Source organism: Pseudonaja textilis, chromosome 2 (assembly GCF_049901715.1).
Source record: "Pseudonaja textilis isolate UNSWEBS1 chromosome 2, rPseTex1.2, whole genome shotgun sequence".
NCBI lineage: Eukaryota > Metazoa > Chordata > Lepidosauria > Squamata > Elapidae > Pseudonaja > Pseudonaja textilis.
This window is the reverse complement of record NC_141991.1, coordinates 152,462,868-152,480,294: the sequence shown is the minus strand read 5'-3', so window position 1 is coordinate 152,480,294 and position 17,427 is coordinate 152,462,868. Positions and strand designations below refer to the sequence as shown.

The window sequence follows — 17,427 nt, the reverse complement described above, 5'->3', positions numbered from 1 at the left end:
GGGTATATGTAGGATATGGGACACAGTGGTTCAGTGGCTAAGATGCTGAGTTTGTCAATCAGAATGGTCGGCAATTCAGTGGTTCAAATCCCTAGCACCGCATAATGGAGTGAGCTCCTGTTACTTGTCCAAGCTTCTGCCAACCTAACAGTTTGAAAGCATGTAAAAATGCAAGTAGAATAATAGGGACCACTTTGGTGGGAAGGTAACAGCATTCCGTGCACCTTCGGCGTTTAGTCATGCTGGCCACATGACCACGGAGACGTCTTCGGACACTGCTGGCTCTTCGGCTTTGTAACAGAGATGAGCACAACCCCCTAGAGCCAGAAACGACTAGCACATATGTGTAAGGGGAATCTTTACCTTTACCTATATGTAGTATGGAAGAAGAAATGTGGCAAATCACTTCTTACCTAGGAATATTTAGGAATTGCTATGCCTATCCACAGCTTCTTTATGCTCGTGTCTTCTTGGTTTAAATATATAGTCTGCCTGTAAAACAGCAATGTCTAATACTATGTACAGTAGAATCTACCTTATTGGGATCCAGTTTGGTCTTATCTACAGGATTGGAACCTTTGATGATTTCCACCATTTCATGCCCAAAACGTTCAGCATAAAACTCCTAAATGGAAAACAAAACAGGACAATTTTGCCAAGGCAAAAAGGTCTGAGATCATTCTGAATACCTCAGTCCATCAAAATGCATATTAACCACATGTCTAAGGACAAAATAATTCAATACTTCCTGTGGGATCAGTTTTCTTATCCCTGGCTTTCCCAGATTTGCTGCTCCAATGTGGGGCACATCTGTATACGTGAAATAAGTTGATATCACCGTCAACGAAGCAGTATGCTTAGTGACAGGTTGTCTCAAACCTACACAATTAAGAAAATATATCCTCTCACTGGATTGCCCCACCTAAGATCAGGAGAGAAGTAGCAGCAGATATTAAGAGAACTAAGCAAGATAATGACTCTCTGAGCAGACATATGTCCCAGGTTCATTGACTCAGTTATAGGAACAGCTTTATGGCAAAAACAGACATTCTTGAGGGTACACAAGAATAAAATTGAATTAAAAGATGGAGGAAGAAGACTATTGAGCAAAGAATAATATTAAACGGGGACTTGCCTGAAGGATCTGACCACCCTTATACTATTTGGAGGACCCTGATTAGGCTGAGAGTTGGAGTGTCTACATGTAATACAAATATGTTCAAGTGGAGATTCTCAGCAGATAACAACACCCTATGTGAATATGGAAACACGCAGAGCCTGGCCCATCTGCTGGTATGTCAGCTACTACCAGAAACATGTACCGATCATGACTTTTTTTTCACCAATAACAAAGCCAAGAATGACTTCATTCTGGCAGTTTAATGTTTGATCTAGACATGGAACAAGTAGAACAGTCATTACAATTGCATTCCTTTTAGTTTTCAACTATATCCTATTGGTAAATACTTCAAAAGAACAATTCAACACTTCCAGAAGTTAAATGGAAAGTTGAACAAAATTAATATGAGATTTTGAGCATTTCCAATAACTACCTTTTCTTCTTAAAATTGTGTCCAACAGAAACAAAATATTTTTCTTCATTTAATTATGTTTTATATAATTATATCCAGTGGTGGAATTCACATTTTTTACTACCGATTCTGTGGATGTGGCTTATTTGGTGGGCGTGGCTTGTGATCATGTGACTGGATGGGCGTGGCTTAGTGGTCATGTGACTGGGTGGGCATGGCTTGGTGGTCATGTGACTGGGTGGGCATGGCCAACTCAACGTCACTCACATCAAGGGGTACCTCATCTGGCCCCTCCCCTCCCAGCCATTCCTTGTCACCCAGCCTCAACTTATCTATAGTTCTGTAAAAATATTGTTCCCCTTTTTTGACTTTATTATCTGCATACTATAGATGTACTTTCATGGACCACTTAAAGGAGGAAATGGCTCACATGCTTTACTCAAGAGTGTGATAGGCAACAGGCTTTTAAGGGGCTGCCAGAAAGAATGGGGGACAATGTATTTTCCAAGTAGCAGAATGCAAACAAGAAGCAATGGATGGAAACTGAACAGAGAGAAGCAACCTAAAACTAAGGAGAAACTTCCTGACAGTGAGAACAATTAACCAGTGGAACTGCCTGTCTCTAGAAGTTCTGGGTGCTCAATCACTGGAAGTTTTTAAGAAAAGACTGGACAGCCATTTTTCTGAAATGGTATAGGGTTCACCCCAAGGTCCCTTCTAAGCATTATTCTGACACCTTTCCCAGAAATTCTCCTCAGAGTTTGGCATCCTCAGTTTTCTTGCCTGAGCTGGGGGTTGGACTAAAAGACCTCTAAGGTCCCTTTCAGCTCTTGTTAAACACATGTGTATTTTATGCTCTGGACTATTGACATTGAATGCATGTAAACCCTGAAAAATATGTGGTAGCCCTGGGTAAAAGAAAGGCAGAAAAATCACTCGAGGTGTAGGGACAGTGTAAAATATTAACACATGATAAATAATGGAACGATTAAAAATAATAGTACAGAGTTTTATCTCTTTCTCTCTTCCTATTTTTTTCTTTCTTTCTCTACCTTCCTCTTTCTTTCTTTTTCTACCTTCCTCTTTCTTTCTTTCTTTCTTTCTTTCTTTCTTTCTTTCTTTCTTTCTTTCTTTCTTTCTTTTCTTTTCTTTTCTTTCCTTCTCTCACTTTCTGTCTCATACACACACACACACACACAGAGAGAGAGAGAGAGAGAGAGAGAGAGAGAACTTAACAGAGAAGCAGTTTGGATGCAGCTCCTTTAAATTTCTCCAAGGCTTGAGTGGATTCTTTTACTTGCAAAAGTGCTCCAAGGCTTGATTCTCCCCCACCCCCTCTGTCAGACTGCACTCTTTCTCACTCCAGGCACTTTACTCACATGGGGAAAGTAATACTTGCAGTGTCCATGCCTTTCTTCCTTTTCCCTGGGGAGAAAGAGGACGTGGGGAACAGAAAGCTAGGAGAGCAATCACAAGTGAGCAACTGGGCGACCGGGTTGGGGGCATGGCCAGCCAAGGATTACCACTGGTTTGGCAACCCACGCCAAATAACCGCTACCGGTTTGCCCAAATAGGTGCGAACCGGTCGAATAGCACCTCTGATTATATCAGTATAAAAGTTTGAGTAAGATACATCACTGTCTTACTCCAGGACACGTGATAAGCTTATCTCATACTTCAGTTAAAGCATCCTTCAGGAGGATGAGCATACAGAAAAGATGCAGAAAATTCCCCTTAGGAAGAATTAGATTTCCCCTAAATGTGAGATCTTGCCTAAGAGACCACTCTGTATATTTATGCCATTTCTCATAGTATGTGGTACATTTTCTACAACATCAACAGAGAACCCTTCCCACTCCCCAATCTATTATTTAAAAAAGGAAGGGAAATACACCAGGATCTTGTCAATATCTTTATCAAATTGTACCTAGTTCATCTCTTATTTATTCCTATAATTGTTAGAACTACATATTCCCACCCAGGCTACCCAAGATCCCGCAAACATGGGTTCAGGTCAGCAATGAAGCAGCAATGGCAATCCATTCCAGTATTCTGCCAAGAGAAAGAAAATAAATATTCATAATCAAAATCATGTCTACATGATAGTAGATGATGAGCCTGCATGCCTGGAAAGTATCCAACAAGCTACTGGGAAAAAGCGCAGTGAAAACAAGAGTAGCAGAGTGACAGAGCATTAAAATCAAGTGGCTATTGATGTGCCTAGAGGCAAAATGAAAATTTGATGCTGCCAAGATAGGTAAGCCAGTAATATAACAAGACCTAAGATTGACATAGTAGGTATTAGTGATCCTCAGTTAACTGAAATGGACTGGAGTGGTTGCTTTTCATACCAGAGGAGTACCAAATCATCTATTGTTAACAAGAAAAGAGTAAAAGAAGTTTTTAAAGAAGAGTGCATAAATCAGTGTTGAGACACAACCCCCCAAATTATACAATCTGAATGTGAGCCTAGGCAAGTCTTTCATTACAAGGGTGATTCCAAATCTATGCTCCAATACAGTTTCAGAACAAATGAATATCAAACACCTTTATGCCAATGTAACACACCCAAATTTATCATCCTTTCACAGATGAACAGAACACTAAAATTGGAAAGCAAAATACTAGTAAATTGTGGTCATGATATAAGAAAGGAAAAATATAACAAATCAATGGAATTTTATCTACAAAGTTCTTAGAACACAGAACAAAGAACAGCAGGGTTAAAAGAGATCTTGGAGGTCTTTTAGTCTACCCGCTGCAGATTCTATACCATTCCAGACAAATCATTGTCCAGTCTTTTCTTGAAGCCCTCCAGTGATGGAGCACCCAAATCTTGTAGAGATAAACTGTTCCACTGATTAATTATTCTCACTGTTAGGAAATTTGTCCTTAGTTCTAGGTTGGATCAAATAAATCAACCCCCTCTTCTTTGCAACAACCCCTCAAGTATTGGAAAGTATTGGATACTTGTCTAAATCAGGGGTCGCCAACCTTTTGTACCTCAGGGACCACCAAACTCATAATTTTAAATCCAAGGGACCCACTAATTTGAATTTTGACTGACAATGGCTTGTTGATGTTGGTGGGAGAGAAAGAGAGAGATCTGATCTAACCTCTCTCTCTCTCTCTCTCTCCCTCTCTCTCTCATACAAACACACACACACACACACACACACACACACACAAACACACAGAGGCAGGGGTGCAATTCAAATTTCTTAAATGGTTCTCGGGCGTGGCCTAACTTGTGGGTATTGCTTGGTGGTCATGTGACTGATTGGGCATGGCTTGTATGTAAACATAAATATTTATGTAAATATTGAATTTTTTATAAAAAAAGAGCAACTTTTACCCAAAATCAGGCAAGGCAGGCAGGCAGATTGAGTTGCTCACAGAATCACAGATTCAGGGATCTATCTTTCTCCCATTGGCTACCGGAGTGCCACATAAAATTTGCTTGCAAGCAAACTCACAAAATTAACTCACAACACACCATGTATGTAAATATTGATTTTTTTTATTTAAAAAAGAGCTACTTTTACCCAAAATCAGACAAAGCAGGCAGGCAGATTGAGTTGCTCATAGAATCACAGATTCAGAGATTTATCTTTCTGCCATCAGCTACCTGAGTCTGTCACATAAAATTTGCTTGCAAGCAAACTCATAAAATTAACTCACAACACACCATGTCTGTAAATATTGATTTTTTTTATCAAAAAAGAGCAACTTTTACCTAAAATCAGGCAAAGCAGGCAGGCAGATTGAGTTGCTCACAGAATCACAGGTTCACTTAGAGATCTGTGTTTCTGCCATCAGCTATCTGAGTCTGCACTGAATAATAGAACCTTCAGTCCTAAGGGAGGTTCTAAAGATCTAAAGATTAGCTAGAAAGCAAGAAATCCAATGATTTCCTGCTTTCTAGCTAATCTAAATCTCCCGGCACACAGAACAGCTAATGGTCGGGAATAAAAAAGGAAAAACAGCAACTTAGCCAGCAAGTTTGCCAGGAAAGGAATGAGTGGGCGGGGAGGGTTCCCATGGGCCATGTGGGCTGTGCAGCCTTGTGTTCCTGCGTAGCCTGGATTAATTGCTTTGGGGGGTGCTCTGGGGGTGACATTTCTCTGCGGACCACCAAAATTTTCTCATGGACCACCAGTGGGCCATGGACCACCAGTTGGCGACCACTGGTCTAAATTATAGAAGCTTATTCTTATATTCTTATCAAAGTGAGAGCCAGTTTGGTGTAGTGGTTAAAGTGCTGGCTTACACAAACAGGAGATGAGTTCTACTCCCACCTTAGGCATGAAAGCCAATTGGGTGACTTTGGGCCAGTCACACACTCTTACCCCAATCCAATTTGTAGGGTTGTTGTTATGAGGAACATAGGAGGGGGAAGGAGTATTATTTTAGTTCATTGCTTTGAGTTACAATATTTATAAAATAATAAATAAAAACTAATAACTAAATATATTAATAGACTGTATTAATTTAAATAAAACATCAAGTATGTTGATACTACTTCCTAGATAAGAATTTATGGAAATCAGCTAGTCTGATCACCATGCATATGCACACTGCACAGTGTATACAGATAGTCCTTGACTTACAAGCATTCATTTGATGACCATTCAATATTATGACACTGAAAAAAGTGCCTTATGACTGTTTTTCACACTTATGACCACTGCAGCATCCCTATGGTCACACAATCAAAATTCAGATGATCGGCAACTGGTTCATATTTATGATGGTTGCAGTGTCTCAGGGTCATGTGATCACCTTTTGTGACCTTCTGATAAGCAAAGTCAATGTGGAAGTCAGATTCACCTAGTAACCGTGTTACTAATTTAATAACTGCAGGGATTGATTTAACTGTAGCAAGAAAGGTGATAAAATGGGACAAAACTCATTTAGCAACAGAAATTTGGGGGTCAATTATGGTTGTAAGTGGAGGACTACTTGTATAGGTTTCTGAAAGCCAAGAATGGAATTTTCTTTTCAGGAAATTCTTACCAAGCCATAGGAGCAAGGCTGTGTGTGCATGCAAATGGTCTAAAGCAGGAATGTCAAACAAAAGGCCCGGCCAGATGCAGCCCATGGGGCCATCCTGGAAAATATAAGCGGCTGGCCCATGTTGCTTCGGCCCAGTCTACCCAGTTCGAAGAGGAAACATTGGGCAAGCAAGGTTTCAGCCCGTCTACCCAGTGTGAAGAGAAAACATGCCAGCAATTTGGGGAGTGACATCAAGCTGGCCATGTTCACCCAGTCGGTCACGCCCAACCAATCAGCCATGGTCCCCTGCCCCCCCGCCCCCCACGAGGCCAAGCACAGTCCTGATGTAGCCCTCAATGAAATTAAGTTTGGCACCCCTGCTCTAAAGAGACACAATTAGTGCAGGGTTCCTATTCACAATTCAATCTCTGTTGCCTCTGTTGTCTTTTACATATTCAATCATTATTACATCTCCTTTGAGGATATTTTAGCTCTTACCTCAAGTCGATGAGAAATTTCAGCTAATTTAGTAATAGAAGGTTCTTTGTAGACAAACTCTTGTTCATCCAAGTCTCCAAATTTGCTGCCATAAAAACCAACCCGGAAATATGTTCCAAACATTCTCTAAAACAGTCTAAAAGAATGGAGTGAGAAATAAAACAGCAAAGTTAGATCAGTCATTTTAACTTAATCAAAACATGTCTTACTAACCTGGCTACCTATCCTTTCTCAGGAATTCTTTCTTTGAATCCAGTTTTTATTTATTTATTTATTTAAAACATTTTTAGCTACTAATTTTAATAACAACCTTGGCCAGGTAATAATCAATAACATACATCTACAACTAAGTCTGAGCTTGTATTATCCACAAAGAACAATCCAGCTAATCTTGGGATCTTGCAGATACTTTCAGGGACCGTCATTTCCCAATAAAAGCCAATCTCTTCCTGCAACCCCGTAAATGGAAAGAGAATATAGCTGGAAAACCTTGGAGGTTTTCTTGTCCAACCCCCTGCTCAATCAGGAGACCCTATACTATCTCAGACAGGTGGCTGTCCAGTCTTTTCTTAAAAACCTCCAGTGATGAGGCACCCACAACTTCTGAAGGCAAGCTGTTCCACTGGTTAATTGTCCTCACAGTTAGGAAATTTCTCCATAATTCCAGGTTGCTTCTCTCCTTGATTAGTTTCCAACCATTGTTTCTTCTCTTGCTTTCTGGGACTTTGGAAAATAAGTTGACCCCATGTTTGTGGTTGCCCCTTAAATACTGGAATGCTGCTATCATGCCACCCCTAGTCCTTATTTCTCTAGACTGGTTATACCCAATTCCTACAACCGTTCTTCATATGTTTTTGTCTCCATGTCCGTAATTATCTTAGTAGCTCTTCTTTGCACTTTTTCCAGAGTCTCAACATTTTTTTGTAATGTGGTCACCAAAACTAGATGCAGTATTCCAGGCGTGGTCTTAATAAGGTTTTATAAAGTGGTACCAATGCTTCATGTGATTTTGATTTTATGACTCTCTTTATCCAACCAAGGATTGTATTAGGTTTTTTGGCTGCTGCCGCACACAGTTGGCTCATATTTATGTGGTCGCCCACTAGAACTCTCACAGTTCCTGTTTTTGAGCCAGGTTTCACCTAAACTATATTTGTACCTTTGGTTTTTCCAGCCTGGGTGTAAAACCTTGCTTTTTTTTTCATATTAAATTTCATGTTGTTGGATCCATTGTTCAAGTCTGTCACAATCTTTTTGGATCCTGAGCTTCTTCTGAGTGTTGGCTATTCTTGCCAGCCTAATGCCATCTGCAAATTTGATGAGTTCCCCTTCTATTCCCTCATCTAAGTCATGTATGAAAAAATTGAAGAGCATACAAATCCATCTGATGGTGATGCTGTCTGTCCCACATTTTTCTAGTTTACCAAGAAATAGGTTGTGGTCTACTTTATTGAATCACTTACTGAAGTCTAAATACTGCATACTATGTCCACATCATTTTGCTGGTCTACTAATTTAGCCACTTTGTCAAAAAATGAGATAAGATTGGTTTGACATGATCTGTTTTTAACAAACCCGTGTTGATTTTTAGTTATAATTTTGTTTCTTGATGTTTGCAGATTTGTTCTTTGATTGTTTTTTCCAATATCTTCCCAGGGATTGATGTTAGGCAGATTGGTCTGTAGTTTCTTGGGTCTGTGTCATCATCCCCTGCACTTTTTTGAAGATGGGAACCACATAAACTTTTTTCTAATCCTTTGTTAGTTCCCTGGTGCTGCAGGATTTTTTTTAAAGATATGATACAATGGTTCTGAGATAACATCTGCCAGCTCCTTCAGGATTCTAGGATGTAATCCATCAGGTCCCAGTGTTTTATATTCATCTTATCATTTTCTTGTTTATTTTAATTTTTATTTCTAGTCTTTTACAATTATGTTTTTGGTAGGTTGAGTTATAGGTTTGTTTTGTGTGAAGACGGGTACAAAGAATAAGTTAAGCAGCTCTGCTTTCTCTTTACTGCCTGTGACTTTCTAGCCCTCTTCTCTTTCTTTAGTGCAGTGGTCGCCAACTGGTGGTCCGTGGCCCACTGCTGGTCCACGAGAAAATTTTGGTGGTCCACAGAGAAATGTCACCCCCAGAACATCCCCCCAAAGCAATTAATCCAGGCTGCGCAGGAACATAAGGCTGCACAGCCCACATGGCCCATGGGAACCCTCCCCGCCCACTCACTCTTTATCTGGCAAACTTGCTGGCTAAGTTGCTATTTTTCCTTTTTTTTCCCTTGACCATCAGCTGTTCTGTGTGCCGGGAGATTTAGATTAGCTAGAAAGCAGGAAATCATTGGATTTCTTGCTTTCTAACTAATCTTTAGATCTTTAGAACCTCCCTTAGGACTGAAGGTTCTATTATTCAGTGCAGACTCAGATAGCTGATGGCAGAAACACAGATGTCTAAGTGAACCTGTGATTCTGTGAGCAACTCAATCTGCCTGCCTGCTTTGCCTGATTTTGGGTAAAAGTTGCTCTTTTTTAATAAAAAAAATTCAATATTTATATACACAGTGTGCTGTGAGTTAATTTTGTGAGTTTGCTTGCTAGCAAATTTTATGTGACACTCAGGTAGCCAATGGCAGAAAGATAGATCTCTGAATCTGTGATTCTATGAGCAACTCAATCTGCCTACCTGCTTTGTCTGATTTTAGGTAAAAGTTGCTCTTTAATATAAAAAATTCAATATTTACATAAATATTTATATTTATATACAAGCCATGCCCAACCACTCATATGACCACCAAGCCACACCCACAAGTTAGGCCACACCCGAGAACCATTTAAGAAATTTGAATTGCACCCCGCCTCTGTGTGTTTGTGCGTGTGTGTATGAGAGAGAGAGAGAGAGAGGGAGAGAGAGAGAGGTTAGATCAGATCTCTCTCTTTCTCTCCCACCAATGTCAACAAGCCATCGTCAGTCAAAATTCATATTAATGGTCCCTGGGATTTAAAATTATGAGTTTGGTGATTCCCGAGGTACAAAAGGTTGGTGACCCCTGCTTTAGTGGACCAACAGTTTCCTTGACCCTGTTCTTGTTATTTATATATTGAAAGAACCCTTTTTATTATTATTTTTGACTTTTGTTGCAAGTTTTTGTTCATTCTGAAACTTTGCCCTCCTGATTTCATCTTTGCAGATTCAGGCTATTTACTGATATTCTGCTTTACTTACGTCCTTTTTTCTTTTTCTTTAGAAAAAACTTTATTAATTTTACTTTTAAAAAACAACAACACAGCTACAAATTATATACAACAAAAAGACAAACAGGTCTTGGCATAGGCCAAGAGGGAAAGAGAGGGAGGCTTGAGAGAGGAAAGAGGGAAAGGGAAGGGAAGGGGGGGAAAGTAGGGAAAACAATTATAATAAAACCATATTTTTTGTGACTGTCTGTAAGGTCCTTTCTTCTTCAAAACTATCGTCGGCGGTGCTTTTCTTTATCTCTGCTTCGGGGGCCTCGGCCTTAATTTTCCTAAAGGTGATCTATCTTTGGTTTAGCCAATTATACAAAGGAATCCAATTGCTATAATAGGTTGAGGATTCTTTATTTTTTAACGCTTGGGTTAGTTTGTCCATTTCGGCGCATTGTAAAATTTTCTGAATAACCATAAGTTCAGTGGGGATAGAGGGTAGTTTCCAGCACTGGGCAAATGCCAGTCTGGCCGCGGTTAAGATATGGATTGTAATATACTTTGATTTTTTGGATATTTGTTTATCAAAAATTCCTAGAAGGAAGGACTCTGGTTTGTACTCAATTTGTTCCTTGGTTATTTCCTCTAGCCAGTGCCTAATTTTTTGCCAGTACTTCTGGGTTTCCTTGCATGACCACCACATGTGGAAGAAGGTACCTTCTATATTTTGACATTTCCAACATTTGGGGCTCGTGTTGGGGTGCATCTTCGCCAATCTCGAAGGGGGCAGGTGCCATCTATAAAACATTTTATATGAGTTTTCTTTATAAGCTGCTGATTTCGTGATCTTAATGTTCCTGTTCCAGATCTTTTCCCATTCGGCTAGGGTAATGCTCCGACCCACGTTTCTGCTCCATGCAATCATATTTCCTTTGACAATTTCTTGTTCTAGTTCTGTTTCTAATAAATGTTTGTAAAATTTAGATATTTTTTTTTACTCGGTCCTAATAGAATTTTGTCTAAAGTCTGTAATTTATTGTAGATTCCAAATTCCTTAATGTCTTGTTTGTATCTACTATGAATTTGAAGGTACACCCACTGATCAATTATAAATCCTCGCTCTTGTAATTCTTGTCGTGTTTTCAGCTTTCCTTGTGGGTCTAATAAATTTTCGTACTTAATCATTTTGGTTATGTCCAAATTATTAGGGTGTACTATCGCTTCCATTGGTGATAGCCAAATCGGTATTTTTAGATAAAGTTTTTTACGTATTTTTTTCCAATTAGTTAATAAAGAGTCCCTGATAAGATGCCTATGGAAATATGATTGCCTGGGTTTCCCAGTTTCCCACAGAAAGGCATGCCATCCTTTCTGCATATCGTGGCCTTCTAATACTAGTGTTCTTTTGTTGGTTAGATTCACCCAATCCTTTATCCATAGTAGGGTGGCTGCCGTATGATATATTTCCCAGTTTGGCAGGGCTAACCCTCCTCTGCTTTTCAAATCTTGTAGGGCTTTTACGTTAATCCTAGCTTTTTCCCCCTGCCAAATAAATTTCAACGTTATCTTGTTTAGTTCCATAAAAAAATTTTTATTTAATTTGATTGGAATTGTCTGGAATAAATATAGAAATTTTGGCAGAATATTCATCTTAATCAAAGCAATCCTGCCCAATAAGGAAAGTTGTAATTTACTCCAGGAATCTAAGTCTTTCTTGGATTGTTGGAGAAGTTTGTCATAGTTGTTTTCTTTTAACGATTTGCTTTGTGGAGTTAGCCAAATTCCTAAGTATTTAATTTTTTTGTCACCTGTATTCCCATTGTTGTCTCTAGCTCTTTATTCTGGTCTCCTGTTAAATTTTTAGTCATTAATTTTGTTTTTCCCCTGTTTATTTTAAATCCTGCAACTTCTCCAAATCGTTCTAGTTCTTCTAATAAGTTGTGTCCTTTTTCTATGGGCTCCTCCAGAAAAAAAACCAAATCATCAGCGAAAGCTTGTACTTTATACTCTTCTGATTTGATCCTCAGTCCTCTAATTCTCAAATTTTGCCTAATGTACATCAGAAGAGATTCTAGGGTGGATATGAAAAGCAGAGGGGAGGGAGGGCAACCCTGTCTTACCCCTTTTTCTATTTTTATCGGGCCAGTTTGTTCCCCATTTATTAGAATATTTGCCTGTTGAGTGTGGTAAATTGTAGTGACGACGTTTTCGAATCTGGTGCCAAGGTTCATATTATATATTTTTTGAATTAAGAAATGCCAATTTAAATTGTCGAATGCTTTTTCAGCATCCAAAAACATAAATGCAAATTGTTTTTCCGGATGGGCTTCATAGTATTCTGAAATGTCTATCACTGTTCTTAAATTATTCTTAATTTGTCGAAATGGGAGAAATCCATTTTGATCTTCATGGATATAAGTGTTTAAAACCTGTTTTAATCTATTGGCTATTATAGAAGAGAATAGTTTGTAATCTGCATTCAGGAGCGAAATTGGTCTATAATTATTAATAAGTCTGTGGTCTAGGTCCTCCTTCGGGATCAGCGAAATTAAGGCTCCTCTCCACGAGTCTGGCATCTTGGCTGCTAAGAGTACCTCATTAAATACTTCCAGCATCAGTGGTCCAATTTGTTCTATGATTGTTTTGTAAAGTTCTACCGGTATCCCGTCTGGTCCTGGTGCTTTATTGTTACTTTGCTTCTCTATTGCTGACTTCAGTTCAGACCATGTTATATTTTGGTTTAATAATTCTATCTCTTCCTCTCCAATTGCTTTATCATTCGCTTCCTCCAGGTATTTCATTATTTTATCCTCACAGACTTCTTCTTTTTTGTATAATTTCCCGAAGTATTTAAAAGTAATCTCTTTTTTCTTCTCTATCTCCTCTTGCATATTGCCCCGCTCCATTAATTGGTGTATCAATCTTTTTTCTTTCGTTTTCTTAAGTTTGTGGGCTAACCATCTCCCTGGCTTGTTTGCATGCTCAAAGTAGATTTGTTTAGTCATTTTCAGACTAATCTCCAATTTTTCTTGTTCCAGTAAATTTAGTTTGTGTTTAGTTGTTGTTAACTGGTTCTGTATTCTTTGGTTTTTGGGGTTATTTTGTAGTTGGGTTTCTAACTCCTTAATTTCTTGTTGTAGGTTACTTTGTTGGGCATACTTTCTTTTATTTCTCATAGCATTGTAAGAGATTGTTATTCCTCTTATAAATGCCTTTAATGTGTCCCATATATTTTGTTTCGAAGTTAGATCATTATTATTTTCCTTTAAGAAGAAGTTCAGTTCTTCTTTCAGTTTGTTAGTATATTCTTCTTCTTTTATTAAATGAGTGTTAAGAGTCCATCTTTTCTTTGGTTTTCTTCTACCTCTCCAGGTTATTTGAATTGGGTTGTGGTCAGCCCAGTCATTTGGTAAGATTTCGCTATCTTTGATTTCATTAATTAATTCACCATTTATCCAAGCCATATCTATTCTTGTCCAAATTTTGTGTGGGTTAGAATAATAAGTAAACTGTTCTTTTTTGGGGTTTAATTTTCTCCAGATATCTACCAGATTCATTTCATTCATCATATCCTTACATGGCTTAGAGAATTCTCTTTTTCCTTTTTTGTTCTTACTCCTGTTACTATGATCCTTCCGGTAGTCAGCAATAGAGTTAAAATCGCCAATCAGAATAATATTACCATTTTCAAATTCTGTTATTTTTTGATGGAGATGTTTAAAAAATTTACCTTGATCATCATTTGGGGCATAGATTACTACCAGTAAGAGTGTAATGTCATTAATCGAGATTTGTACCACCAGAGTTCTTCCTACAGGGTCCGCCCAGATTAACTCCGCTTTTAAGTCATCTCTCACATAGATTGCAATACCTTTCTTTTTGTGTTTATCTGCTGGTGCTGTAAATAATTTTCCCAGTTTCGGACAATCTAGGAATTTCTCCTCACTTTTCCTAATGTGTGTTTCTTGTATGCAAATTATATCAACGTTTTGTTTTATTAGTTTGGTTAGAATACTTTTCCTTTTAGCTCTTGAATTTAGGCCATTTATATTGATGGAAAGAATTTTCCTTCCTTCGTCCATTTACTTAAGTCTGCCTCGCTTTTTGTCTCGTAACTATACGTCTCTCTTCTTGTGAATGATATGGGGTTGTTTCTTCTCTTTCTTGTTGTAAGTTGTCTTTCCCTTGAGTTTGGACGGATCTTTCTTCTTTGTTCCTATGGCGGTTACGATCTTCCTGCATGTTCCTTTGGGTTTCCTCCCTAGTATATTGATCCTCCGTGGTTGTTAGCTGTTCTAGGAAGTTTTGTGCTTGTTCTATTGAATCTATTTTAATTTTTCTTCCCTTCCACGATATTAGCATCCCTTCTGGGATTAGCCATTTGAATGAGATTTCGTTTTTATTTAAGTAATTGGCTAAAAATTTATATTCTTGCCTTATGGCCCTCACTTTTCTTGGAATCTGCTTAAGAACTATGATCTCTTTGCCCTTATATAATATTCTCTCATCTCTGGCCTTTCTAAGTATTAGGTCTCTCACGCATCTTCTTGAAAAGCGGATATGGATCTCCCTTGGGCAATTGTGACGCCTTGCGTAACTGGTGTTCACCCTATAGATTTCATCGAATTCTTTGAGTAAGTCATCTTTCTCTTTTTCAACTAGTTCAGCCAACAAACCTGCCATTAATTGCTCTAGTTCTTCATTTTTGGATTCCTCCATGTTTTGGAACCTTAGGTATGCAGCTGCTCTGTCCATCTCAAGTTGGACCAAGGAATCTTCCATTTCTCTATTAACATTTTTAAAGTCTTCCTCAGTCCTTTCTAGGTTCCTCTCCGCTTGTTCTGTCCTCCTCTCTATTTCTTTTATTTTTAATTCAGTTCTTTCCATGGCCAATTGCATTGTCCCAACCTTATCTTCAACTCTCTGTATATCTGCTCTCATCTCCTCTTTTAATTTACCCATTTCTTCCTTCAGTTTGCTAATATCGGCTCTGGTCTCACTGTGATTCCTAATCATAATCTCCTGCATTCTAGACATTGATTCTTGCAGGGATAATAATGTCGCTTGTAGATTGGCATTAGTGACAGTCGGTTGTTTTTCTCCTGTCAAGGTCTCTTCTATAGTTTTCTGCGTTGTTGGGGAGGCAGTTGCCAGAGTTGTCATCAAGGTCTGGGTGTTCTTCCTTCCCGTTTTCAGGGCCGTGGTTGTTGTGGAAGTCATCTCTGATAAGATTTGTTTTTGCAATTGGACAATGTTAAGAATATTATCCCAAATCACCATTCGATGTAATAGCCCTTTAAGTGTGATTACAAGTCTATTTGCTAAGCTTACACACCAAGTTATTTTAGATCTCTTTCTTCGGCCCAATCTGTCATTAAGGCAAGTTAAATTCCAATTCAATAGAGTGTTATCAGATACTATACAATACTATACAATAGATGTTATACAATAGAATGTAATCAAATATTATGTATTATTCCCTATATTAAGTTCATATACCAGAGTTAATTGTATTTTACCCCTAATAAATCATTACCATATCAAATCAAACTTGTTTAAAGCAAACAACCAACTCTAGAATTTCTCACTCTATATATACCTTTGTCCTATAATGTATATTAATATTTAAGGTTCCAACTCATCTGAGACAACCCTATTTAACAGACCTTAAAATTTTTGTATATCCAAGAGAGTCTAATCAATAAACCCTAATAACTATAACAAGCAGTTTGCCTTTATACTTGTATTTATAACTATTATAGAAAGAAAGGAAAGACCAAGAGAGAGAAAGAGTGCAGGAGGAAAAGGGTCTTTTTAATTTTGGGGAATCACTAGGCACGTATCTGTGGGATTAGTTCCATGGAAAAACAAATCTTGAGTTGGGGCTGGCGTTTTAGTCTTATAGTCTTTCCTCCTGGGCGCACCAAGGGAGCAGGGGGAGGAAGTGCTGACTAATTGCTGTCAGCGCTCAGCGATCAGTCTTTGCCAGGCTTCCATCTGTCTCTTCCTTCTTCTTCTCTCTTCTTCTTCCCTTCTGCCAGCACTTATCAGTCCACAGTCACTTTGGGCATCCGCCTCAGATCGATCACTTTAGAAATCAGTTTTGTAGGCAATGTTGCTAAAAGGAAAGGACCTTGCATATAAAAGTCAGTGCGTCGCTATCTCGCTCTCTACCGCTCGCTCTGCCCTCCTTCGCAGCTATAATCCTCTCCTAGTCTTCTAGTCTTCTCAGGAGCTGATCCCAGATGGCAATCCACTCCCGAGCTTCTTAATTTTCTCTCCTCGACAATCTTCTTCCAAACGCTCCAATCCACACTTCACTTTAAGTGTCGAGCCATTCTATCTGCATTTATCCCCCTTTCACTTTTCAAACTGCTTTTCTAGCCGCTTGTCTCCAGCTTCCCCCACTGTTACTCACAATGAAACAGGGAGAGTCAGACTGATCTCTCTCTCATGGCTTTTGTAGTCCTTCTGCCCTTTTCTGCTCAGATCCTTCAGGCTGTCACTTTTTGCTTTGTCAGTTCAGTGACGGACCGGACTTTGGAGCCGCCATTAGCTGGCAGCTGGCTCAATCGCGCTGGTCTCAGAGGCTCTTCCTTCGTTGCTGGGGAGTTGCCTTCCCCCAAACAGCAACCCGGGGGTCCTCTATTCTGACACGAAGCTCTACGGGTTTCGTGTATCCACTGGGGATCCCTCCAAACACGAGGTGTTCGAAAGCCACAGCTGGGCTTCTCCACCTCTGGACGTCCCTGTCCTGCCACCGGAAGTCCCTTACGTCCTTTTTTCAATTTTTTAACTTATCCCTTTTATCTTTCAGTTTATCAGAGTGATTGTTGTGCAACCATGCCTGTTTCTTCTCAGATTTCTTGCTTTTATTTTTCAGTAGTATTATGTTAGACTAGGCTTTTATTATCATATTTTTTACTTTCCCACGCATCTTGAGTTGTTTCCCCCTTTAGGATTTTTATCCACAGTATTTTTCTTAGGCTTGCTCTGAGTTTGTTAAAACCAGTCTTTTAAAGTTTAAGACACTGGTTGAATTATATTTTATATCTTGTGTTTGCATTATATCATGATCACTCTCGCCCAAGGTTCCAGCAACTTCAAATCCCTCTATTATATCTCTACCTTTTGGATAACTAAATTGTCAGCTAATTTGGTTAGAAATCTGTTTGATCTCCCACTTGCTGAAGAGTTTATCTCTCAGTTAATATCAGGGTAGT

At 38.9% G+C, this 17,427-nt stretch overlaps 1 protein-coding gene across 11 annotated transcripts in view; it reads right to left on the bottom strand.

The window, feature by feature from the left end:
- DOCK6 (dedicator of cytokinesis 6) overlaps positions 1–17,427 on the bottom strand; it is a 187,360-nt gene that overhangs the window by 19,943 nt on the left and 149,990 nt on the right. For 9 of the 11 annotated variants that reach the window (XM_087925984.1, XM_087925987.1, XM_087925985.1 and 6 more), the window contains 2 exons: positions 7,026–7,151; positions 536–625 (listed from right to left, as the gene is read on the bottom strand). In XM_087925984.1, the coding sequence (XP_087782110.1) occupies positions 536–625; positions 7,026–7,151 (216 nt within the window). Of the gene's footprint in view, positions 1–535; positions 626–3,411; positions 3,585–7,025; positions 7,152–17,427 lie in introns of those variants that run through there. The other 2 variants (XM_087925994.1, XM_087925995.1) reach the window with 1 other exon arrangement.